This window comes from Manacus vitellinus, unplaced genomic scaffold (genome assembly GCF_001715985.3).
Source record: "Manacus vitellinus isolate BGI_N305 unplaced genomic scaffold, ASM171598v3 scaffold_60_pilon, whole genome shotgun sequence".
Classification (NCBI taxonomy): Eukaryota; Metazoa; Chordata; class Aves; order Passeriformes; family Pipridae; genus Manacus; species Manacus vitellinus.
Window position 1 is genome coordinate 805,980 of NW_021940687.1, and position 27,033 is coordinate 833,012.

Below are 27,033 nucleotides of genomic sequence, written 5' to 3' on the forward strand. Positions count from 1 at the left end.
GAATATTTTTTGGGTATGCCTGTTTCCTCTTAGGAGTTATCTGACTGGGATTCAAGGTAGCATTGCGGTATTAGTGCTGGCTGTGCTGTCAATTACTTATCAGCACGTGCTAAATCGTGTTTTCTTTACAGATATATATTTCAATAGAGATAGGGACAGGAACATCTGAAGCAGGAAAAGCTGGAAGGCATAGGGAAGGGGATTTACTTTCATTGTGCTACCTCTTGGAAAGGTATTTTTAACATCTGTACCACCTCCAGGCTCATTTTGCATCAGCTGCAGACATTCTGACATGGTTAAAAAAAAAAAAAGAGGAATAGGAAGAAAACCCATGGTCTAAATTATGCTGGTTAGTCCTCAGTTCCCAGCTGTGATGCTCATTAGCCTAGGTGGGATTTAGGTGTGAAGAGGGAGAGGCCAACAGACGGTAGTGCCTACAAGGGACAGTAGGAGCGGAGCGGAGTTCCTCGGCTGCCAGGTGCTCTCAGGCTAATTGGCTGCACTTGGCCAGGGACTGTGTCCTGGTGTCTCTGCCATGCCTGGTAGGGGCATCTCAGCAGTGTGGCACTTCTGCAAGCCTGATTACCTGAGACATGTCCGCCCAGAAACCCTCAAAGAGGGAGTTTGGGCTGGAGCTGTCCTGGCATCTGGGGCTGAACTGAGGCTAGGAGCATGAGGTGAGTTGTTGGAGCAGTTTGGAGAGTGAGTGGGAGGAGGGTTACAAATATGAGGGAAGAATTATGACGGATTTATCACAGCCTGAAATAAATTAACCTCTGGGAGGAATGATTTTGTAATAATTTGCATTTAGATACTCTGACACATCCAAATAACCCCAAACCTTCTGCAAACATTGTAATTAATTCAATCTCCAACATCCTGTGAGAGGGATAGAAATAGCACTATTTACATGGTTAAAGGAACCATGGACTCTTCTCTCAGTATTGCATTTCACACCCCTGGGACTGCCCTTCTGTCTTGTTTTCGTGGCTACGGAGCCTCGTGGTGGGGTGAAATGCAGCAGCAGTGAACATCTGGAGCGCTTTTCTGAACACAGTGAGCTGAGATCCTGCTACTCTGGTATGTTCTACCACACAGCCCATGTCAGGTAGGCCCAGGGATGAGGGGAGCCCACGTGGGCCGGGGCAGCGAGGCCAGGGCACACAGGGGAAGAAGCAGGGAGCTTGAGCCCTGTCTCACAAGCTCATGGTAGTGGTGGCTGCAGGCAGGGCTATTCCCTCTGCAGGGACACTGCCATGTAACAGCCTGGCTCCATCCCCAAGTGGGAAGTGGTCGAGTGATTTAATATTCAGCACTCTCAAGTGCAGTAATGAATTTGATAGCCCAAATGATCTGCTAACCCAGCCAGCTGAGAGGATATTTGAAGGACAATCCAAGCCCATAGCCAGTCAATGTGATATTTTCTCATCCTTGATCTCCTGCCTATTCCTTTCCACTCCAGGGCAGTTAATCATAAATGAGGTATTTGTTTGATGCTGTTTTCATGCATGCTTTACCCTGTTTCTGTTTCCAAGGGACCATGAAGTCAGTGGGTTACATCCCACCCCAGCTTCAGCAGCCTTTGCAGGAGAGCTGGCTTTTCCAGGGAGACCCATATTGAACCACACGTTGTGACTGTCAAAAGCTTGGGTAAACTGATAGGTTTTGGAAAGGAAATCGAGCATCTCAAAGTGCATCCTCTTTTACTTACAAATGTGTCTTAAATCCAGAGTGCTTAGGGCAGCTGGTGTTAGGTGAGCCATCAAGTGCACCTTGTGCACCTCCATGTTCCACTGCCAGACCTGCTCAGCTGCGAGGTTGCAAGTCAAGGGCTGGGGAGAGATGGTTGGTTTTCAGTTACAGACCCATGGGGTGGTGTAAATCTCTTTGGGCCTGACACAGAGTTGGCCGGAGTTGCTGGGAGTGTATCCATTATCTTCAAGGAGATTTGAGCAGCCATCTCTTTGCTGTCAGTTTGGCTTCTGCTGTGCCTGTTTGCTTTCTGTAAAACTCTTCCAGGGGCTGGGAGCATGAGCTCTCCAGCAAGTGATGAACAACAGGCCAGCTGTATGCAGGTAGAATTTCTGTGACGCAGCAGCAGAGAGAGAACACGCACTGTATCCTCGTAAAACACCTCTGACTCTCCATAGGTTTTTACCGATAGTCTTCTGCCAAGGAAACCCAGAGATATTTATAGTGCAGCTTCAGCAGTGATATAATGGTAAGTTGGCAAACAAAAGCACTTTGAAATATAAGGAGAAAAAAAAAAAATGGTCTGTAGTGCATTTATTTTGGAGTCAATAGAAAAAGGTTAAATAATAATAGTGAATGTTTCCAGGGTGGGGCAGGTTAAAAAGCACAGAAAGCAAAGCATGTTCACATTGCTATAGGACTGTTCTGTGTGCACAGAGTTTGAATTACAGAGACAAATAAGAAAAACTTTGCTTCCCACTGAGATAGAGTGAAGTGGTGCTGAGTACCACACAAACACCTGCAGAAAGTGAAGATAAATGCTGCTTCAAAAGGGATTGAACCGCTCTGAGTGGTTGAAAAAATTCTATATTCAATTCACAAAGTTAATTGTGCAAAATTAAGTGATTTTAGCTACAGATGTGACTTTTCTCTTGCTTTCTGCTCTTTTTTTCCCTGTCCCTTTCCCCTCGGTCCCGCAGTGCTGGCTGGCTGGCGGTGACTCGAGACTCTGCTCACACAGCAAGGTGTTGGGCTGGTGCCATCCTGCTGAAACACGCTCTGCCTTGTCTAGGGTGGAAGCGCAGGGGGTTCTGTCTGGGCATGTCACATTTTAATTAATGCCTCGCACTGCTGCTGCTCCTCAGTATCCGTCAGGGAGCTCAGGCAAAGCACAGGGCTCTGCCTCACTGTCCTCTCCTCCTGGGGGCAATCCCCACACTTTCCCCCTTCCTTGCTTTCTAAAGCCTGTGCAGGGAATGCACCTGACAGGCAGCTTTGATGAACATGTCAGTGTCTCCTTTGTGGGGATGTTCATGTTTGCTCTTCCAGTTTCAGGCAGGAGACCTGCTGGCTGCAGGCCAGGAGATGGGAGATTCTCCAAGTTCCCACTGCTTTGTTTCAGTTTCCCAAAAGAGGGTATCTGTAAAGAGCTGTCTGAGGCTTCAGCCCTGGTGGCTAATGGTGCACAGAGGAATGGTAGGAGTGCTCATACCTTTGGGTTCTATTGAAAGCAAGGGCTCTACACAGGACCTGGACCTCAACAGCAAAATTCACCAGTGACTGAGGTGGTAAAGGCACTTTTGGGAACCATTGGGATCCCTTGGGATCCACTTCCTTGTTGATCGGCTTCTCAAAGAGGCACTGAAAAGGCCTCTCTTTGTCCTGAAGGCACTGAAGGCCTCATGGAACGGAGGCATCCCACAGTAAAACTGCTGTCCACAAAACTCCTGTCCTTGCCAGAAATCCTGTGGCAGCAGAAATTGGATGGAAAGGGCTGTACAAGAAGAAAGTTTTTAATTTGCTGTGACAGGAATCAAAGGCTTGTCTTGTCAGAAAATTACAGCTCCCTTTTCCTGCCTGTCTGTCACACGTCAGCAGGCCTCACGCTGCAGAGATAAACGCAGCTTTACAGAAAGGAGCCCAGGGAATGATTTGGAACAATCTAGTTCATGAGGGAAGGAGAGGCTTAGGCAAGCACTGGAACTGAACTTGCATTTGGTATGGCAGGCACTGAGCCACATGATGTTTATATTTGACTCTTATATTTGAGTTTTTATATGGAAGCAAGTTGCTGCTTTTACTGTTGCTCTAGTGGTGTGGCGCCTGGGCACTTGTGGGGACAGGGAGTGTGTCCCATGGGAGATGGCAGCCCATGGAACACACTGCCCCCAACACTCCTTTCAGATGGAAGCACAACACAAGGCTTATGACGACAGTTATTCTCCTGCAAAAGCTGGTGAGCAGCAATTCCAATCACATTAGACAGGAAGACTGCTCTGGGGGTGCAGATGCCCACAATAACCTGTTTTCCAAGGGCAGGCTCACACCATGCCCTGCAGAGGTTGCTCCAGGGCTCATCTGTGATGAGGGATCCAAGGGCCAGCAAAATGCAAACTCATCCTGAATGGCTTCTGCCTAAAATACATCAACTATAGAGCACTCCTGTCAGAATTGCTCCTAGGCTGCTGATGACATGGCTTTCACAAAGGTAGGACACATGCCCAGTTTCAGAGACCCTTTACCATCCATTTGCTAAGGACTTTATGCTGGAAATACCTAAAGGCTTTAATGGGAAACTATTCAGCATCTGAAGCTGTAGAGACTGTAGAGACACTTAGATAAAACATGATTTTTAAGATATTTAGACTCATCTATGACATTAAGACAGCAGTCTTGTAGAAGTGCCAGCAAAATCATTGGCAATACCAATCAAATTATATTAAACATGGTAACTACTTGGTAATTGGTTTGTCTCAATGCATGCTTGGAACAAGGGGATTTTTATTCTTAAAAAAAAATAAATGTTTGATTTCATTCAAATGAATTATTGTTGCTGGGTAGGGAGAAATGTAGGGTGTGTTTGCAGGTGGATATGTCTTTGTAAGGACTCATAAGAACTTTAGCAATTGTTTTTACAATGTCGCTGACTCTGCCTATGCCAATGCTTGCTTCTTCACAGTAAAAAAATTGCAAAGGGCTGGAGGAACTCCATACTGGGGAATTTTTCAATTTGGCTGACGAGTACTCTTACCTTTTCTGTCCTTCCTATAGCAAAGGGTATATTCAGTGATTGTCATAGCAACCTTTTTTAGGGTGGTGTCAACTCTTTCTGGGAGATAAACTTTTCATTGAAAATTTCAATTTGTGTGGAGGGGAATTAGTCACCCAAATTCCTGGCATTCAGTATGTCTCTGTCTTTTGAAAACTTCTCATTAGTCTCACCTCTCTGGTTATGGAAATGCCTTCCCAGGATAGGTTTGGGAGGGCAGGGAGCACCCAACTTTGGAGTTGGGTGTTTTTCCTTGACAAAGCAGTTTCAAACAGCTGTTCTAATATACATGTTAAGTCTAATGGGGACAGCTAGTATGTCATTTAATCAGACTTCCATGTTTTCTAGGATTCTAGGCAGAGCTGGATTCTAGGACAGACTTTGAGCAGGAGACACATATATTTCCCTTCTCCTTGCCCCTTGTATGAATTTTCTCTCCTTTGCTTTTCCTTCCCTCACAGTCAACAGTGAGAAAATTTGTGCCTGCCTTGACACCAACCACTATATTAAAGCAGGATAACTGAAATAAGAGGGTAAATTTGACACAAAAACCTGATGCAGATCCAGATTACCAGGCAGCTGGATATTTTTAAGCTGATATTGTCTGGGGTGAAATCCTTCCTGTTCCAGACCTGACCATTAAACTACATTTTCTCTCATTTTAGGGGAGCACCTGCGAATCTGCCCACAAGGCTATACCTGCTGCACCAGTGAGATGGAGGAGAACTTTGCAAACAAAAGCCGAAGTGAATTTGAAGCCATGATGAAAGAGGCTGGTCGCTCTGTGCAGGCAACACTCACAGCACAGCACAGGAGCTTTGACAGTAAGTAAAAACTGCTCAAGATCCAGTCACTGCTTAGTTTTCCAAGCACTGTTCGAGTTAGGAGTTTGTGTTTGACACGCTTTTCTCTGTGTCTTGCTCGACGGTTTGTGTGAAGTGTTGACCTTCAATAGGAATTGTGCCTCTTGGCAGTGTTTTTGTAAGACCAAGCCATTTTGAGAACTCCATTTCAGAGCAGCCACTGAAGGAGGCTTGCAGGCCAAGGTATACCTTGGCACCGAGACAGCTTTTACAAGCACAGTGTAATCGGGTCCTACCACAGCAGTGTAACATTTAAGGCAGTGATGTAAAAGCTGGCACTGTATCCTGAGGTGTAAGTTGGACAATATGGTAAAGGTGTCTGGATAGCTCTTGGTAGGTGGGGAAACATGGATTTTTCCTATCTTTTCCATGTGGATCGCAAATGAAAAGGAGGCTAGTTCACATTAGGTGCTTATAGCTGTCAGCTTCATACAAACACCAGACAATGTTGTAGAGTAGGGAAGGTCTTGGAGACTGTGATGCATGAGATGTTGTGGACAAACATTCTCTCCAAAGTGTAGTATCCCTCCGAACGTACTAAGCAAAGGCTAAGGATGGCTCTCTTATTTTATTGTTCCCTCAGGAATGCATTTTGCAGTACACTGTGAGCCTCGAGGTCTGAAGGCCACTGGAAATAAATGGTTTACTGGCAAAATTGAGATGACCTATAATTCAGAAACTGTGCCCATTATCAGATTTTGAAGAAGGTCAGACATTTAGAATCACGGTCCTCCTAACTTTATCAACAGTCATCATATGGAGTTATCATGAAAAGAATAGGAGTTGGGGAAAGAAGCTGTAATAGCCAGAAAGGTGGAACTGGAAATTCAAGCAGTAAATAATAGATCTAAAGAAATAAGCCTGACCTTCAGGGAGCTGATAACCAAGATGAAGTGCTTTTACACTAAATAGAAAGAAAAGGTAGTGCATCTCTGCAAAAGGCATTGTGACTGTGTGGCCAAGGTTGACCAGAGCAAAGGCATTCTTTTATAAGCTCAAAATTAATTGATTTTCACCTGCCTTAAAAGGTGATAATCAGGATTTTTCAAAGAGACTTACAATGCTGATTGCTCAGACTGGTGCCTGAATGGGACCTGACATAGCTGCTGCTGAGCTCACTCACTGACCTCTGGAATCCAGACCTTCGCAGGGGTTAATGCAGAACATCCTCCAGCCTTGGCACCTTCTCCCTCTGCTGCCTATTGCAGCACTGGCTGGTATATCTGCTCTTTATTTTTGCCACAGACACTCAATAGAACATAGTTCTACATCTGTCATGTAAGAGAGTGCAAAACTTGATGGAGCTTTGAGGATTATATTGACGGGCAGAAATTGCCTAGTGAAGAACTGGTGTAGTCTGAGTGTGATGTTTCACTGGATTAATAATAACAACAGCAATAAGAATAATACTAAGCAAAACCAAGCATATGAAAGGGGGATGCTTGTGTTGAGCTGCCAGTTAGAGCTGTAAAGGCATTCCTTTGTTTTTATTCTCAAGCATTTTACAAAAAGAGAGCTTTATTTCAGTGGTGCATACCCAAGTTTCTTCCAAGGATCAAACGAAGTAAGTGTTCAACAAGCCAAGTATTATTTTACCAGACCATAATGCACAAATCATTGGTGTTTTGCAGTGGGAATAACCTCACTTGAGCCCACAAGGCCGGGAAGATGTCTCCTGCTCCCATTATACCTTTTAGTTTGCTTAACTATCCTTGCAATCAATATAGAGTTTATAATTTATGCAAAATATGATTAAAAAAAATCATCATATTGTGTCTCAGTTTCAAGCATGGCTTTACCTGTAAGTAGAAGTAGTATTTTTTCTTTAGCTACTGCATAAATGGTGTAAAATTGAGGGAGTTCTGGTGTCTATTGCCTTTGCCATTCCAGGGCAATGGAATCACCTCATCTCCTGAAACAATGCCATGGAAAGCCCTCTAGCTTCCAGTAAATGTTATTAATCTCACAGTTAACAAGACTTTTTGCAGGTATTGCTGTTTAGAGCTGTTCAATAAAGGAGTTTTTTAATGTCAGATTGATGATTTCTAGTCTTGCTGGCACCAGATGCCTGGGTGTGCTGGATTTCCTTAATAGCAGCTTAGAGTACAGGTTTTAGGGTTGCAGAGGTATCAATGCACAGCTTGTCTTCACATTAGTGATTTTGTTTGGTATTAAGAGGATGGGGAGAGGCTCCATTGGATAGGTATGTCCTACCCTTTCTCATAGTATTTGCAGCCTGGAGATTAGATTATTCATGTATTCTCTGCTAGCAGGTGTGGCACATTGAACTTTAGGCCTGGAGCTGTCTTATTTTTGGATTCATCACAACAAATCTTGCTTCTGTAATCTCTCTGCTGATCGTGGCAATAGTCTCTACTTGTAAATTGCCCTGAAGCTCCAGATAGAAAATAACAAGGCTACAGTAATCTGCCTCTGAAGTCATGTTCTCCATTCAACATTTTGCTTTAGAGAATAATTCATCCTTGCAGGCTGTGGTCTGTAAAGCCTTAAATTGTCAGAGTGCCTCTGCTCTGAACTACAGCTTTCTCCCATTGCAAGGAATTAGTCTGTTGTTTCAGTCTCACTGACTGTTTTGGGGGCAAACACTTTGTGGCCAAGAGAGGAGTGTTTTTTATCTCATACCAAGTATTTTTAGCGAAAATACACGTGTGAAATACAGATGGCATGTGATAGGTATGGCCATCGATTCAAAGTGAGATATGTGGAATGGGATCCTACAATCTGAGTGCTCTCTCTGCACAACAGAGGACACATGCCTTCTGGGGTACCCTTCCTCCAGGATCTACCAGGGCTAAATTTAAAGTCTAACAGGCTACAATATTGCTTACCTGCTTACTTGTGTATTTGGGGTTTTTTTTATATTACTGTAGTTAGCAGGATTTGAGGACATCCATGTTAAGCTACACATGTGGTGATCAGCTTGATCTTAACCTTTCACCTGCAAAGGTAGCATTTTGCTCTACAACTGATTGGTTTTAATTCAAAAAAGAAAAGAAAGAACCAAAAGCAGAGACCATGAGTGATAGGAGCATATGCTTTTGATAAGTCAGTGCTAGGGAGGACACTGAGGTCAGAGTAGCGGTATTTCATTAGCAGGACTATAGGCATAAATTCTGTGTTAATTCTGATGTCTCAGAGGGCTCTTGATCAGGCAGGGAGGGGGATGTAGTTACCTGGGAGCACAGTCTGTAGCAGGGACCTGCTAGAGGCTTCTGGGTTGGTTTTGGTCGGCATTTATTTGCCTGGAAAATTGTACATACCCCATACTTTAAAAGAAAAATGTGAGTAATAAAAAGGGAAACAAGATTGGGAGTCTAGGAGGGAGCTGAGAGACTGTCTCTGTTGAGATTGATACTAAAGTATCGTTTTAAAGATGTTCCCTACATTAATTGCAGGATGTGCTTCTTTTCCAACTGGTGTCATGTCAGTAGACAGGAAATTTTTGGTATCTGTTATTGTGAAGTTAAACACTTTGACAAGGAGCTCTGTCCAAGGATTTGTTCAGGACATGGATGCAAGCTGCCTGTGCCCCCTCTGCTGGCTGCAGAACAGGCTCTAACCAGAACAGGGCTCTTGAATTGTGCTGAGAGCAAGTTATAAACATTGCATAGGTCTGGGGGAGATTCCTTGGGAAAATGAGCTTTGTTTTACATATCACACAGCTCTATGTCAGTGTTGCACAAAGTCACGAGACTTTGGAACTCGTGCCCTTTCCCATGAAACTTGTACCTCCATAATCTGTTGTAGAGATGAGCCTGGAAAAAAACTTCTGGACTGTGTGGGAGAGCCTGGGTAAGTGATTTGTGATGGCTGGTCAGAGCAGTCATGTTCCAAGGCTGTGCAGCCTGGGATGGCAGCAGGAGCTGGGGCTGCATGGCTGGCAAAGAGAAATGGTGCTTGGAGTGACAGTGAGGGGCTGCAAGCAGCAAGGAACAAGGCTGTTTTTCTAATCTTGGTGAAAGCTCACTTGTTGAGTGTCTAATCCTTGTCTGTCTCTCTCTTTTCTCCCTTTTTCCTCACTTAAATAACTTTTTAATAATACCGCAATGTTGTGCCAATCTTTCCTTTTGGTGCACTTAGCAAGCAGTCCCTGTGTGACTGCTGACCTTTAGCTGAGAGCCAGGAAATCTGTCCTTTCAGAATTGGTTCATGTTTTCAGGAAATATCAACAAGCCGAACCAAAAACCTTGGCTTTTAGTCCACACTGCACAGTCTAAAAATGATATGTAGCTCTCATAAATTCTGTGTTTTTTAAGATGTGGCAATTAAATGCAGATTAAAAATTATGTGTTTTATAGCTGGCTGCTCATTGGAAAGCTGATGTCATGTAAAAGCTTTCATAATGTCCAGTGTTGGTAGCTGGAAACTGCATATGCTGAAACACAGACCATGCAGATAATTAACAGTATTTGAGAGTTAGTTTCAGACAGTTACATATTTCTTATGAAGATGAATCATTGTTTTAAATGTTACAAGGTAGGGAATGTCCTAGAAGCTGTTACACACTGATGGTTAAAATTTTAGAAATTTCCAAAGGTCCCTCGTTTAAAGTTCAACCAAATGTGTCCTTGTCAGAGGTTGCAGCCCCTAGAAGGACTGTGTGAGAGAAAGACATATATACATATTTTTATTTACATCCACATATACTGTGGATGCTTAGGGAAGCTGATCAGGAGGTTGTGGAGTAAGCCCAGCAGGCAGAGCTCTGTCCTACACTGATGACTTTAAACCTGGACTACAAAATCCAGACTTGAATCTAAATTTTGCAGGTATTTCCTTAGTTTCATGATGATAACATGAACCAAGCCCTGCTGATCTGCAATTTTAGGGTATCTGAACTTGGTGGTCCATGGACCAAAAGATGTGTTCTGAGAGATGTGGGACTTCACTGTGCACCAAATGATTGACAGAAAACCAAAGCATTGGTTATCTGAGCCACAGAGGCTGCAGTGCCTGTGTCCCCAAATGTGTTGCCCCAGCACCACTGCTCCTCACTTCCAGTGTCCTGCTGCACTACTCTCAGCTGTGAGTGTTTCTCGGGGGCATGGTTTGGGTTTGGTAAGGTGCTGTCTAAAAGATGCTGTTTATGTAGAAACAGGAAAGAAGGGACTGGTTATACCTCAAAATATGGAAATGCTGTGTTTAGAAATTAATTCCTTTGTTTCAGAGGTTGTGGAAGGGAGCAGTTCTGGAGTCACCAGTGTTGCTCCAGCAGTCCCAGCCTGCTCTCCGTGAGCTGGCTGCCTCCTGCTGTCCCTGGCATTGGCACTGGCCGCTCCCTGGGGCCAAGCGTTTGAGTTCGGACCTCAAATGTATTGCTTTTCATCCAGAAACCCCTAATTAGTCAGGAGCACTCTTTTTTGTGGTTACTCCCCACACTGGAGCTCTGCCCTTGAAATTGTGGTATGTAGCCTCGGTGGCCTTGGCCACGGGCTCAGCGCTGTGGGAGAGCACTGACCTCTGGCGCATCTTCAGGCAGATGGGAGGCACCAGGGGGTTCCAGCACCCCATGGGGCAGCAGGCTCAGCTGCCCCTCTGGGTATAGGACATCAGGATGATTTACATGGCTCACCTGATGTTTGCCTTTCCAAACATCAGTCTTGCATTGGCCTTCTGCTGTCTCCTAACCGAACATCTACTGTGAAACAGTGCCTGTGCACTGGGCATTTTTTCCAAATGGATAGATGGCCCTAGAACACTTCAGTCCCGAAACAAAAAGCTAGTAGGGTCAGGGAGACTGAGGTAGAGGGAGGAAATAAGGGCAAGAAGATATTTGAGAAAAGCAGGAAGCTTTGTGATCTTTTTTCCTAGTGAGATGACAAAGGAACAGGAGGCAAAGAAACATGGGAGCCAATTGCTTTTGTTAACTGAATGTTCGTCACCTGCACTGCATTTCTCTGACATGCCAGAGATAACCTTTTTGGCAAAACTGCGCTACTTGAAGCACCGTTAGTTGTTTTGTGCCCCTCATGCGCAGCGCTTGGGCAGAATCATTCAGAAGCAGCCCATTTGTCCCACAGCTTTACCTCTGGGATGCATTATCAAAAGTACTTACAAAAGAGGCCATCAAAGATGATTCCTTTGGCTCCCATGGACTTCCTTCCCTTAGGGTTGGTTTGGGGGTAATATATATAGAGAGAGAGAACCTCCTTGAACCTGAAATGAAAAAGCAGAGTCAAGGACAGAGAAACAAAGAAGATGGGTTCCCTTGGAGACCTCCATAGGAGGAAGGCAGCAAACACCCATGCTTGCTTTGTTTCTTGTTTCTCATGAGGAAGCACCTTAAGAAAACCCCAGCACGAGGCAGGATTGATGCTATTTGGGCTGTGTGGCACCCCCCACCACAATCATGGTCTGAAGAAAGAAGGTGCTTTCATGTGTGGTGCTGAGCATCTGGTTTGGTATTTATGGGTTCCTGGAATGGGGTGTGGTGTCTGCTGAGGCACATTCCTGGGCTTAGCAAGATTAATCCTGACAGGTAGCTGCCTCAGGGAAGCAAACACTTAGGCTCACCTGTAACAGTTCCAGCACCTGGAGTTTTCTCTCCCCTTACAACCACTTCTCTTCACATTTAATCTGCCAGTCTCTGCTCTGTGCTGCAGGGTATATTGCAATGTACATGCAACGCTTTGCTTAACAGATGCCATAGGCATGATATTCTCTTTTTGTTTCAAAGAAAGAACAAAACATTGCAGTGGCTGTGATGGGAGTAGTGCACTGGGGTGCCTCCTGCAAGGGCCTGCACACCTCAAGAGACAAGCTGCTTCATCCCTGCAGAAGTCAGATTAGGTAAAAAAGGTACACCAGGCATCTCACTTTCAGCAGCTGTCACCATGTTTTGTCACACACTCAAGAAAAGCTGCCTCTGAGTGCTCAGAGAACAGTGAAATGTGCATCTGCTTGGGGACATAAAAGAAAGCACCTGCTCTTCCAAGATATGGGATGACACAGGCATATTTTCTAAGAAGTTAGTGATGTCCAGATAGTCATTTCAGAAGAAAGTGTTGGCAGAGTTTATTTTGACGTTCAGGACACTTTGCATGAATCTCTTTGAAAATGTCTGATTTCATGGAGTAAGCAGCCAAACTTTTATCAGAAGCACTGGCTGCTGCCTTCAGTGGCTGCAAAGCCTCATACCCAGGTGGCTGGATGGAGGTCAGAGGAGAGAATGGGAGAGGAACAGCTGAGGTTTTTCTGCATGGCTCTGCAGAAGAGCCTATGTCTCAAACCACCTTATGCTCAGCCATCTTCCAGCTGGTTTACTGGTTTCCACATGAAGCAGTTTTCACCCTTAAGCTCTCTGATGCTCAGTGTTTTTCCTAAGAAGAAAATGCTAGGATTTCCTGGGCTGTCTTATTGCAAAGAAATGTAGGTGCTCTGAATCAGCTCTTGAGGTGGTAATTTCCCCTCAGCTTGGTGTTTGCCAAGAACCCCATCTCTGTTCCAAGTCAGGTGCTGTGGTAATTTGGGAGCCTTAAGGGCTCCAGCAGCAAGGTGCTGTCCTTGCTTACAGATCAGCATACACAATGAGCTGGAAAATATGCTACTGAAATATGTGGCGTGTCCGGACATAGGAGCTTGGGTTATTTTGAGTACTGTAATATTTCTGTTCTCGTTTAGCTGATAGAAGTACTTTGTTCTCTCTCACCAGAAATGCTCACAGCAAACTGTTGATTCTCCTTTATTAGTTTTTGGCATTGAAGTAGCACATCCATGGGGCCAAGAAGTTTCTTCTTACTGTAATGCACTGCAGGGTGTCCTGGCTGTCTGAGCTGGACCTGTGATCCAAGGACTTTGTTTGAAAACAAAAATAAACAATCAGACAAAAACCCGGTTTGGGGGAGTGGACTGTGGAGGGAAAAGATGAGTGGAAGATCATACAATATGTTTGTGCTAGAGGTGGGAACAGAACTCAAGTCCCTTGGCTTTGGGTAAAGTGCAGGAGTACCACAAGTCCTTCTAGTTCATAAAACACAGTGATTCTCTTCTGGTAAAACAGCAGAAGATATCATGTCATTCCATGTCTTCCAGCGGTTTATCAACCAAGACCTTTCCATACAGGGGTTCTCAGCACCCTCAGCCTAAGAGGGAATAGGCACTGGCTTAATGCTCCTTGGGTCATTGGTACGTGTGGTTTTTTGTGTAAGGCCCTTTCCAAAGTGGAAGTAATGATCAAAGTCACAAGGAAGGTCTGCAAACAACTTGTGTAAATAGGGGCAAGGGTATATAAGAGTTTTCTGGTGTTGGGTAACTTGTGTGATTGGAGGATCTGCTCTGACTTTCAGAGTGTAGTATGAGTACCAGCAGTACCAGTGGGAGCTTGAAGGTGCCTATGGAAAATCGGCTGAGAATTGATCTGTCTACAGGGAGACTCAAAGATAATCCCTTTCTGTGGTAGAAAGAGGCTGAATACCTTCGCTGATGAACATTTCACCTTTGTATTTGCTATAGCTGCTTAAGGACATTTCACTTCTCCCCCCCTTTCCTATTCTCCTTTAACTTCCTCCCTTCAGACCAATACAGCTTCTTGCATTTAAAAGCACAGTTAACATGGTGTAATGTGTGCAAAGCTTTTTCCAGTGCCTCACTTCCTGTCCAGGCAGTGTTGGGGTATTTGATTTTATTTCTTCTATTTTCTGAAATAAGCCAGGCTAGAGGGGGGAAAAAACCCTCATTTTACCCAGCAGTTCACACCTACTTCTAAAGAAATCGGGTACTCTTAAATCATTCTCATTAAACCTGCAGATTTGGCCAAGACACCAATGAGCTGAGTTTGTTTCACTGTAAAAAGAAATAGAAATCAGAAAACCCAGCTTCCATGGGGCCTGATTTTGCAAAATGTGAGTGCAGCATCACATGCTTTGAGACATTGAAGCCAGGGGTAGGATAGACAATGAATTTTACTTCAGCTCCAAGTAAAATTACTGGGATCTTTAGGAGAGGACATATAAAAAAGATCATGTCATTGAGGCTTTTAAAGATTTCTCTTTAGTAATAACTCCTTCTAATCCGCTGCTATCTCAGTAGGATCTACGATTTGCAGGAAGTTGTTCCACACTGCTCAGTAATGATTCCTGCTGACCAAGGGGGTAACATCAGCACATGCTTCACCCCAAGGCCAGCACAAGAGCACCCTGTGCAAGAGCCCCAGCAGAAAAGCAGTGAGGCTGTTCATTAGCAGAGAAAATAAATTAGGATTCATTTTTTCCCTCTGAAGCACCTTTTTGTTGATTACCAGCTTTATTTTTGCATGTAATGCTGGAACTCTTGTTTCCATTTGTCACAGTTGCATCTCCAAGAGGATTACATACATTTCCGCATTGTTTGCTACACCTGCTACATATTTTTCAAAGCAGTACAGTCCAAGAGTGTGAATTCATTGAAACTCAGTGGCTTGGAGATGCTAATTAAGGGGGAGGGTCAAATATATAAAGAAACCTATATATGTATGTGCGTATGTAATTCAGATGAAATGGGGCAAGTCCCAGTTTCAGGAATTGCTGTGTTCTTTACGGATGTTGTTGGGAATGAGTATTATAGTATATTTCCAAGTCAAGAGGTAACAAGCTTGTTAAATTGACTTGGGAATGCCACGAATATCTAGTTAGATGTGAATGCTGAATTGTGGGTCTCCAGCTGTTCCTAAACAAAAAGGAAGCTCCAAAGGGAGGAGAAATCAGATACAAAAAAGAGGAGTACCGGGGAATTTGATCTTATGGTTTTTCATTTCCAGTAGTGTTTTGCAAGAAATGCAACCGGTGGTGACTGTTTCTGCCCCGCAGGTTCCCAGCTGTGTGGCAATGATAAAATAAATAAACAAACCAAACACCCTCAACCTCCTTCCCCAAAAACCGGAGACAGCTGTGAGCTGGGGATCAGCCTGTGGGTTAATCAAGGGGAAATAATGTTTGTAACAATTTAAGATAAATATCAGCTTTTAGTGCACTGGAGATAACTGAGCAGCTTCCTACAGCCCCAGCAGAAGGGCAATTCCCTTGTAAAATGCAACCTCTGTTTTAATGCTGCTAAGAATGAATAGATTAGTCCTCAAGGAGTAATGAATGCCAATAAAAGTATTGTGTGGCAGCATGTAGTAAACTTGTCGTGAAGGAAACGGCTGGAATTTACTTTTCTAAGAGCAGCATTTTGGCTTTCTTCTGCTGCACCCATCCATGCCTGTGGCTCTGCTCCTACCCTTCTGGGCACTGGGAGAGGCAAGGGCTTAGGTGGAAATAGCCAAGAATAGTTTGTTGGCTTTGTGCTTTGTTTGTGACACCTGAGGCCAAAGTGGAAAACCCTGTTTGTCTTGGTTCACTGTAAATAAGGACTTGTCTGTGTCTTTGCTCTCCAATTTTGGCTCACAGGTAGAGAGGCAGGGTTCCTCCTCCTCCAACACTGACTGCTTTGGGTGGCATCAAGAGGCAGGAGCATGGACTGATCCTCATCCTTCACACTTGGAAGTGAACAGGAAGTCTGTGCAGTTGGCTTTACCCATACAGCCAGTATTTTTCATGTCAGTATGCATTTGCTGCAACTCAGAATAATCACGACTGTTTCATACCTGAGTTTTGTTCATTTTGAGGAGCTATGTGAAAGGAACATAATTGTTCTTGTTTCTGCAGAATTTGGCATCCTCTATTAACCAGTTTTCAGTCAAGTTAGAAATGACCTGGCTGAGCTAAGCCAACCCAGCTTTCCTTTCGTCCCCTTGCCATGTAGAGCTCACTGCAGGTCATGGTGAAGGCCATCCCACAAGAGCATTTGCCTTCTTGGTGGTGCCTGACCTGTCACCATCAGTGACTGGTGTACAGTTCAGCTTCTGTTTGACCATGCATGAAAAAGATAAGAAACGCTAAATATTTTCATGTTGGAAAAGCAAGAAGGTGAAAGACTAGAACTGAGATTTCTTGTGCAGTTTTAATTTGTGCCTCCCTCTCTGACACAAATAAATTATTGATATTCATTCTTCAGTGATGTGATACTACACTTTTTTTTTTTCTCACAGACCCTTGCTTCTTGCAGGGCACATGATAGATGATGTCTGCTGAATCATCACCATTTGTTGGGTAGTGTGGAGCATAATTTACTGTACACCAGCCAAATCCTGCACTCAGTACACAATTATTAATTTCCTCATAGACTAATTAAAGATTGTATCATAAAGCATGTGCATCAGGGAGCTGAATTAAAGTTTCACCAGCAACTTGAATTTTCTCCATTCCCTAAATATGAGGATGTTTGGCCTTACGATTTAAGACAGTCTTGACTGCAGTCTTTAAAATCTGACATAAGGCCCCACTTGCACCAGGAGGTGCCACCCTGGCTCCTTCCTCACCATCACTGCCCATTCCAGCGTGCCAGGGCCTGGCAGCTCCTCAAGGGAAAAGTGAAGCAAAGGCAGATAGCTGGTCCTGTAGCAATTCCTCAAAATTAAAGCAGATCCCCATCATGGAGGATTGGTGTAAGATGAGTCAGGTAAGTTTGCTGTGAGGTGTGTAATGACACTGTGAGCTTTTCAGTCTGCTCATCAGAAATTTGCATCAAGTATGATTAGTTAAGTGAAATCTTTGAAGACCTCTTTATTTGATTACCCCTTTTTTGTTGTTGTCTTGAGGAGAAAATTACATATTTAGACAGGAAAAGCTTTAGAGAGGGGTGATCTCTTTATTATATGTTTCTTCAGTGTTTGGCACAGTGTGGTTGAGAGCTTCCAGCACTATAATAACAGTTATAATAAATGTGCATTGCCAGGGAAATTGTATTTCAAACATCACAGGTGAACTGATACAGACTCAAACTGTTACCTAAGAGAAAGATAGCTTTTCTTTGTTGTTGCCTTTAAACTGTGATAAGCATTTCTGTTGGAGAAGGAACAAGGGCTTTTTTGCATTTTTAAAGTTAATGCACAGAAAGTCTTCAGTTGATTAGCAGAGGTCCTGCGTAGGATGGCTGTTGCATTACTAAGAGTTTAAGTGAGCTATAAATATATTTTATGCCCAAGTTCAAAGGACCATGAAATATAATTAAAAGATTCTGGGCACTGCATACATAGGAAATAAACGTTTGACCTTTTGTACCTTTGGTCACCGGTAAGCAATTGCTCTCCGTGCTTCCTGCCTGCATTACTTACTGTTTTGGCTTAAATACAAGATTCAAATGCCTACTGAGAATGCTGAATGAACATTCACAATTCTGTAGTTCTTCTGTCTGGATTCTTCTCTTCTCTAGAAGGTGCAGTGCAAAATGCCAAGCTATTAGGAAGCTAACAATTACCTTTAATTATGCAGACCAACTTTGGCTGTCAATGAGAAAGAGATTTGGAGTCTATTGTTATTTCCTTTTCTTTCTGAAAACAAAACAAGAAATGCTAATCAAGATATTTTATGCAGCTGAAGCACAGTGTGTCTGAAGCAGCTCTGTTTTATTCCTAGCCAAGGGAAACATCATATATGTATCATACGGACGTAGGATCTGCCTGTGGATTAACATCCCTGAAGATTTACTAGGAAGCTGACTCACTGAAGAGCCTTTTCTGTAAAACTGAGCCAAGTTTTGACACTGAATAAGTTGATGTAACTGGGTTAGGACATAGCCCAGTGATTTTCAGGTTTGCACTGGGGAATATAGCTGTGACAGACAATCATTCTGAAAGAAACTCAGAAAATTAAATATGCAGTAACAAATATAAATTCTCTCGGGGCCAAAAAAAATAGAATAAGCCCTTATCTGCTATGTGTAAAACAGGGAAAGAAACCCTTGGCCAGCAGAGCTAACAGAAATGAGTTACAGTTATTTGAGTCTGTAGTCACTGATGGGCTCAGTCCTTGCCATGCAGTAGCTGCATGGCACAGTCTTCTCTGAGCTCTTTGGGAGCACTCTCTTGGCTTGTTCTGCGTGCTGGTGGAGTGCCTGGGTGGGCTCAGAGCTGGGAACCCTTCAGTCAGCAATACTGAGATCAGTAATGCTCCTGGAGGAGCTGGCAGTCTCCACGGCAGCAGTTTGGGACACTTTTGCTGGAGGTCTTCACAGCAGACTGTCAAAGGGCAAGGAGGATGTAACCAGCATGCAACATGAAAGGCTTGCACTCACTTTACAAAGCTGCAATCACCACCCAGATAACAGGTGCCTCAGGGAGTGTGTCCGGGTGAGCCGAGGGTGGAATATGAATCACCCCGAGAAATCAACTCCTCAAACCCAACTACTGCGTGAACAGCAATAGCAGAAATACAGCTGTGGGTGTAGAGGTCTTTTTTAGAGCAGAGGTAGGCATTGTGGCAAAACTCACTAAAGAAGGGATCTGCGTAAGGCCGTTAAGTGACTGTGGTGCCGGATGATCCTGGTTGCTCCTGCTCTAGGTTCTTTATGGGAGCTGGTGGGGCACAGGGATGAGGAGGAGGTGCAGGCCTCATGCTGCACTGAAGGGCATGACCAAGCATCCCTGGGGGATCGATCTCTGACTGCTCCCTGCAACAGGCAGAGATTAGCACCAACAAAAAGGGGCTGTTGATACAAACTGGCCTTTCCTCACAGCAGCTCTTTCCCTGGTATCTCTGCTCTTCATTCCTAAATGAATAGACGTGCTCATAGTCCCATGGCCCTTCTTATGGAGTGTAAAGCTTCCCTTCATTTTACATAAACACAGCAGATAGGAAAGATCTGATACAGAGGCTGTTGGAATTGCTGGAGAGGCACTTGCATGGCCACCGCAGTGGATACTGTGTGGGTAAGGTGAAAAACCACCTTGAGATGGAGGTGCGAAAAATCTGAAAAGGCTGAGTTTTAACAGGCCACCCTTCCTGAACATCAAGGCTGAGAATTTTGCTTCTGTGTGCACTCCACATTTGCAGATCAGAGGGAATCTCTGTGGAAGGTGACTCTCCTTTGAAGATGGGGGTAGCTTAACACCAGGAGAATATATAAATAATGGGTGAGCAATAACACTTGCAGACCCTGCACTCAGACTCCTCAAAGGCATATTCCTGAGCACACGGGGGAGATGTGGCTGGGAGAAAACAACCTGATCAGTAGCAGTCCCGTTTGGGCATCTAGAGGATAGATTGGGGTATAGAGGTAAAGAGGGAAAAGGGATATTTCTTGCAACATGAAAATCACATTCAAAGGAGTGATATACAGAACTCTGTCAGCAGGCACAGTTTAGGTTTGGTCTTTTTCCATTAAAAAAAAAATTATGATGATTAATTTTCATTAAGAAGACTATAAAAATTGGAATCTGTGCTGTCGTAAAACTTGCAGGTCTCTATGGTGGAATGTATTTTAAAAAGGCAGGCGTTTGAGATAGTGGGCAATACCTGTGCAAACCACAGACCACAGTATGTACAAAATACTTCCCAGTCATACCTGAGTGATGGGTCACAGTGCCTCAACTGAGCACTTCCACCCCAGTAATTGGACTGTTTGGTATTTGTTGTGTTCTGCACCAGGAGCTTCCCAAGCAAACCAGAAAGCAAGCAGCCACCAACAGCAGACTTAAATCTCTGCGGGTCTCTTCTGCAGTCATAGCACCACAGTAAATCTTGCTAATTATTTCACTAGAGTTTTGTCCTCTTAGTATGTATACCCAGACATTCATCTAGAGTTGCAGGTTTAGGGTATTTTATAGCAGTCTTAAAGTGAAAATAGAGTACATATTCTCCATAATTCTAGAGAGTCACAATGAACTGAAACAATTTGGAACCTGAAATCGTATACTGAGAGTTCTTTTTCTTCTGATAATAGAAATTTACTGTGTCAAGCTAAGCTGATAAAATACTCTATTTCAGATTGCTGCAAACAGGCAATTTGAGCAAGGAAGCAGTTGTACTTTGAACTCCTATTAGGAATAAAATTAGTTTTCAACACTGACAGATTAGCAAAACTAGTATCCAAGGAACAATTTGTAATTTATTATGTAGGGGAATTGCTGATCTTCTGAATGAGACCTGTGTTCCTACTCTGAGGATCATGGCCATGCTAGCATGTTAACATCTGAGACAAAGTGAACAGTGCAAGCTCCAAAACACTATATAATCCTTTATAGAGGGAGTTCTCATCTTCATCCCTAAAGGAGTTCTCAACTTCATCTGTCCCACCCTCAACACACATGCAAACATGGTGGTTGTGTTTCTTAGCCCAATACAGATCCACTGTTTTTAACATCCTAGAGTACTTCAAGTTAATATAAAAATCCAGCTAACAGTCTCAAGACACTTTTCACACATGGGCTAAGTAATAAAATATTAATTTGAGACTGGAACTAGATAGTATGTTTTTTCTCAGCTTCCACTTTAGGGAATTTAAGTGTTCAGTTTCCAGACAAAATTCCGTGCCTTTAAAGTAACGAGCATCAAAGACTGTTTTTAAGATGCTGAAAGACATTGAAAATGTTCAGGTAGTTAGATTTGGATGATTTAATACTTGGCTTAATTTAAATCCTGGAAAGATTGAACTAATGCATATCTTAAAAGGTAATTGCTTTGAGCAAGTGGAAAATACCGTATCTTCTTTATTGCCTGTGGCAATTAGGATGGAACAGTATTTTGGGCTTACTGTGGACTGCTAGTGACCAGGGAGGAAAAAAATCACATGTTCCTGTGGTTGCAGTGAGAAAAAAAATATCTCTTTGTGCTGTCCTGATGGATATTTGGCCATTAAAGGTCACAGTGCCATTGCACCAGGCCTGGGTGCTCACAGTGACCCACCCGAGGCAAGAGGCTCAGGGTAGCTGCGTGTGTGACCACCCAAAGGTGCCTGTATAAAGCCCAGCTTTGACACAGTGAGGTTTTGTTTCGTTATGAAATTGTGTACTGTTACCTTGTTTAACACTGGTTTGCTATTTGCTTTTGGGAAGTTTGACGTTGGAAATAGATATCCGTGTGTTCATAGGCAGAGCGTGTTTAGACAAATTCCCAAGTGTGGAGGACAGGAGCTATACTGCTCCTGTAGTGCCATTTGGGCAGGTCACTGGTGTGTTTTATATGTCTTTTGCTCAGAATTGGGCAGGGAACTGGTAGAGGACCCCAGGAATGATGGAAATTTCCATTCCAAGTGTCTGTGCTGGTAAGGGGGGGGTGTGCAGGCACCGCACGTCTGCCCAGCCCTTGCCTCATCTTGCTTCACAGAAACAACTGCAGAAGAACCGGTGCTTCTGCAGAACAAAGTCAGGTGCAAAGGGCAATAAAAGTCTTTTTGCTGCTCTGTAGGGAAAGAAGTCAGGAGTGTTGAGCTAAATAAGAGATTTGGTAGCTACTCTGGCAGTTTTACACAGAGCCTTTTGAGAGAAAACCGAGCTGAGGTAAAGCAGAGTACACCAAAGTGCTTGCAGCTAGTGTATGCCAACAGTATTTAAAGCTTTTCCATTATGCATAGACAGAAGAGAATAAGGATGTGACTTTTACCTTCTCTAATACCTTCATCCTTGAGTAACATAAGACTAAATCAAAACAGAAAAGCTGGTCCAGAAATGAGCCCCCCAGGCTAGGAGTGATACTCTTAAGAGGGGTGCCCTTCATTTCAGATGTCCTCTATGATTTTAGGGACATAGTGGAGGCTCTGAGCCAGAAAAGCCATGGGGCAGTTAATCTCATTTATCTCAGTGGCAGGCCCCTAAATATCTCTGATCTGAGCCTGAGACTGTAATAGGACTTTCCCAGCTCCCACAGGTATTACGAAGATAGATGGACTAAGGAGGTGCTCACATCCTTGAGTAACAACAACCATGTAAGTACCTTGAATGCACTTTATTATGCATGGAAGGAGTAGGAAAGATGACATTATGTGTTGAAAACACATGGCTATGAGTGCTATTAAAGAGGAGCAGTTGAGAATTAAGCAATAACCAGGAGAAATGCATGTTAAGAAGCATTTTTGTAGACATGTCTTTGCCTCATGTTTCTTCCCTCTCATTTCTCTTTATTCCAAAATGAAATAAGTGACTTTCTTTTCAGAAAGCCCTGAACCCAGAAATTAGACTAAAAACTTGCCTACACATAATGAGGGAGATGCTAAAGTACATCATTGTAACTCTGAGAGGTAATTTCCAGAGCTAGATGGTCCCACATTTGTAAAGTTCATCTGTCAAAGCCGTTCACTTACTGCACTTCCCAGGATTGTCTGGGTTACTGGAACTTTACAGCACAGAAATATTGGTTATACTCTGCTTAATTTCAGGGCAGCGTAACAGAGCTGATGTACTCACCGGTGTCATTGCTTGCTGCTCTGCACTCCGCCCAAAATCAATGGACATTTGAAGGAGGCTCAGGATGGCCCAAGACAGGCACAGTAATGACAATTAAAAGCCATTTCCTAGGTTTTGAAGTGCATGCAGTGATGGTATTTCTAAATGGACTTCACTCAACATAAGCATGCTGGGAAGATAAAATTGCAAATTGCTATGAAATACAGCTTTCTATATTCCTAACTTTTAAAGGATATATTGGGTTAAAAGGCTGACAAATTTACACATTAGGAAGGAAACTGTACACAGTCAGGCCTCTTTATGTAGCAGTGCTTGATGGGACACTTTTCTATCTTGCTTCCATGTGCTCTGAGAAACAATACAATGAAGAAGACATTAAATTTCCAGTTAATTCTGGAAACAAAACGGGCACTTTAATATTTTCATGTATATTCACTTTTGGTGGCTCTTCAGCCTGATGTAAATTATAAAGAATACTATCATACTGTAGCGTTATAAAATGGAGTTTTATGCAAAGATTTGCAAAGCTTCCACAGCACAGACTATATAGACTTTTTCTTAATAGATGCAGAAATCAAGCCACAGTGAAGGTGTCAAAAAATAGCCCTTGAAATATTTCCTCTTCCAGCTTGGAAAGTAATAACATTTCTACTGCTGCTAAGCCCAAGCCTGGCAAATATTTTTCTGTCATTAAAATAAGCATTTCCCAATGCTATTTCCTTCCTGTCACACTGAGTATTGGGCTATAATTCTCCCCACTGCTGCTTTTCTTTGTGAGCGGGTGGAGGAGTCTAGACGGGACGTGGTTTTGAAGGCACGCTCTTAGCCCTTGAGTCCTGGAAGTGTGTAGGTTTGCTATGGGTAGTTTGGTGGTGGTATCTCTTTTGCTGCTCATTTGAGGTTGTATATCTTTGCTTTTGCAAACAGGCCCTTGGAACCGGTGGGAGTAGTTGTGTGCTTGAGGCAAACAAGATTTGACCTTAAAATAACATAATAGCAAATATACAGGCTCAAATTGATGGCTTGGTGGATGGAAGTACCGAGAAGTACCTGCAGCAATTAGTTGCTCATGGATTAGAAATTTCATGCTCTGCAACCCTCATTGTAATCCCATTTATTTTTTCACATATTTCAGAAGAGGTACCATTTAGTTTACATTAGCATGAATGATGAGTGCTAATCTGAGATGACAGAGCAATTTAAAGCTGGCAGTAAGTTGCTGAGGTAATATCTAAATTATGAAATGTCTCATTTGTTAGGAGAGGTGAAGATGACGAGCTTTACTGCCCCCTCTCTCAAACTGGTGTTATGCCAAGGCTGTAGAGCTGGCTTCAGTTCAGATTAGAGTCAAGGTCCAAATATCACCTTCTTCACAGTAGCTTAGCAAGGTGGGTGTAGAAACTAGGTGCTGTATATATGTCAGCAAAAATCTAACGAAAAATGTTAACAGGGACTTGACCCTCTCTTTTCCTAGAGACAGATAAGATAATTTAGGGTGATCCAAGAAAACTGGGCCTCTTAAGCTAGGTGGTGTGCTCCCTATCTTCAGAGAAAAGGACTGACAGCTGTCCTTCTTGAAAGCACAAGTGCCACTGTGGCACAGCTAGCATAATTCAGATTTTTAGGAGGATGTGCAACTTTTTTCATTACAGGCTCCACTAAATGATCTTGGCCAGAAATACATGACCAGATGGCAGTAGAGCTGCTTTCCCTATAAGATTACAAAGTGCCACTGTTCACAATCTCAGCATCTGAGAGATTATAAATTACTGGCACAACCAGTGACTGCTTTTTCAAGCTCATTTCCTTGATGTGTGTGGAGTATTTAGGTTTTTCATTATAATATCTTCAACTTAAATATGTCAGGTTTTATTAGTTCTCTGGTTTAGCTCTCAAAACCCCCTCTTTGTTGTGAAATTAGTGTGATGTTGCATCCTCATCTTTTAGTCTTCTTGTGCTGACTGCCTTCATCTGTTGGCATCTTTGCCATCTTCATTGACTGCAGGATGCACTTCTGACCTGTGTATTGACTTCAGGGAGTATGTTTAGACTTCTGCCAACTGAGAAACATGCTGTGATGTTCCTGCATGACAGGTATGTCACTGAAGAGGTAGAAGTGCTTTTCTTGCTGTTTTATTCTGGCCTTTGTCCATCTTGGGCATGAGGATATCCTGCCAGAGAATAGCAACCTGTTCTGGAGCCAGGAGGTGTGCAAGTGGGATTGGGAATGTGCCTGAACAGAGAGTGATGAGAGGAAGAGATGATCACTAATACTGGGCAAAAGGTGGCAGCAATAGGGAATGAACCTTGTTGGATAGTATTTTTCAGATTGTCTTTTGAGTATCAGCTGTTATTTTAGTAGACAGTTCTATCAAATTAGCCCAATCTATCCACATAAACCTGCTTTATAAGACCATGACAGGCAAGGATGAAAACACTGTATTGTAGCCTCCTGGCTCTGTCCATTTTTTGAAAGTCAGCTCCAGAAGCATAATATGATCCCAGAGAATCAGACAAAGAAGTTCGTGGGGGTGAGTGAAGGAGGATTTATGGGTGTAACCTGTACTTTGGAGGGATGCCCACTGACCCTCTGTGCTTCCAGTGGCATACCAAATGACACTGAGATTTTCTATGGTGGGTGGCGCAATTAATTTGTCTTACAGGTTTAAGAGCATCAGTATTTTGCAAATTGGAAGTCTGAAAATATCTGCCTCTGTTGGAATCCTTTGAAATGGAAATGAAAAACACTGCATTTGATGGCCCACTAACCTTTGTTAAGTACAGAGCTCACTAAGTCTAAAGAAAATGGTTTTAGAGAACCAGAAATAAGTTACTTATTAAGCATTCCAAAGAATGTTTTTCAGATACGTATTAAAAGATGTCTTCTATCTATATACACATTTATTTATTGCCTGTATTTTCTCTGCACCATAACTCTGCTTGAACAGTGCAGCTGGGCATAAATCTCATTTTTAGGAGCACTGCTCATGTTATGTTTCTTGACTTTCTATAATAACAAGAAATGGGATGCTTTGAGGTAATCCAAACAAAGAGGTGTGCAATGTAATAACATCTAGAGGAGTTACAAAGGGATCATTAAAGCTAGAGGACCTAATGACTGAAGCCTGATGGTCATTGTGATATGAAGGTCACCTGAGTTGGAAATTAGTTGCAGTGGCCAAAATACTCATTTGAGCTCCAGAGCAAGGAACAAAGATCACAGTGTGAAAGAGGATCATCTTGGCCAGCATTCAAGAGAAGGTACTGTTCTGTCTGGCCAGGGCTTCTCCTCAACTCATCTGATACCAAAGGAAGAACAGACTGGGTGGAGGAACAGTTTATCAAAGAGGGGTGAGAACAGGCTCCAGAGCTTGCCTAGACCAGAACCAGGGTGGGCAGAGATGTTGTAGATGGGGGCGTGAGGGTCTGTTCAGAGATGGATCCAGGAAATGGGCAAGAGTGACTCCAGAATTAGAGCCACAGCCAACTAAGTAGGTACTGCAGGCTTTATCACTATTGCAGCATTACTATATTACTGTTGTTATTAATATTATTGCTGTTTGTAACTATTTATTGTTAGTGTTGTTGTTATTAATGTTATTTATTGTTATTTATTGCTATGAGCATTGCTGTGCAGTAACACACTGGTTTGTGTTACTGGGCGTTAAGGGAGTGCCAGATTCTGGAGGGCATCTGGCCCAAGTCTTCACCCATGCTGTGTGTGACCTAAGGCAGATCCTAAGCAGAAAGAAAAGCAACCTTTAAATTTGCAAACAGTGATTAATTCTAGATGTATTTGAACTGATTATGGAGGGAGAAGGAATCAAAGCTGGGATTAGAGGCTTAGCAAGCATGAGCACATCCTTGGGCAGCTACTGCTCTCTTATAACTCTCTTGCACTTAGATGTCACTGTGCTGGTATTATGGCATTGTCCCAGGTAACCTGCAGAAGTCCCAGTGGCTGCACCCAATGAAAAAAGCATCTTGGTGTTCCTGGCTTCCTGATGCTCTCTCATCATATCCTGCTGGAGCCAGACTTGTTTCCTAATAAGCTTTTGTAATAATACATTTTATTATCCTCAGCATGTCAGGTTGATTTTCACCTGCTGTTGAATGTGAAGGATTGCAGTTTTGTGCACAGGTGAAATTTCAAAGGCTCAAAAAGTTCCTTGACAAGGTAATACTCTTTGGCTGTGCCTGTAGCTCACAGGCCT

At 43.2% G+C, this 27,033-nt stretch overlaps 1 protein-coding gene across 2 annotated transcripts in view; it reads left to right on the forward strand.

Annotated features, from left to right (window-relative positions):
• The window catches only part of GPC1 (glypican 1), a 202,788-nt gene that overhangs the window by 94,349 nt on the left and 81,406 nt on the right, over positions 1–27,033 (forward strand). The window contains exons 1-2 of one of the 2 annotated variants that reach the window (XM_008930216.3): positions 3,592–3,690; positions 5,407–5,565. In XM_008930216.3, the coding sequence (XP_008928464.3) occupies positions 5,457–5,565 (109 nt within the window). In that variant the 5' untranslated portion in view covers positions 3,592–3,690; positions 5,407–5,456. Of the gene's footprint in view, positions 1–3,591; positions 3,691–5,406; positions 5,566–27,033 lie in introns of those variants that run through there. The other variant, XM_029963676.1, reaches the window with a different exon arrangement.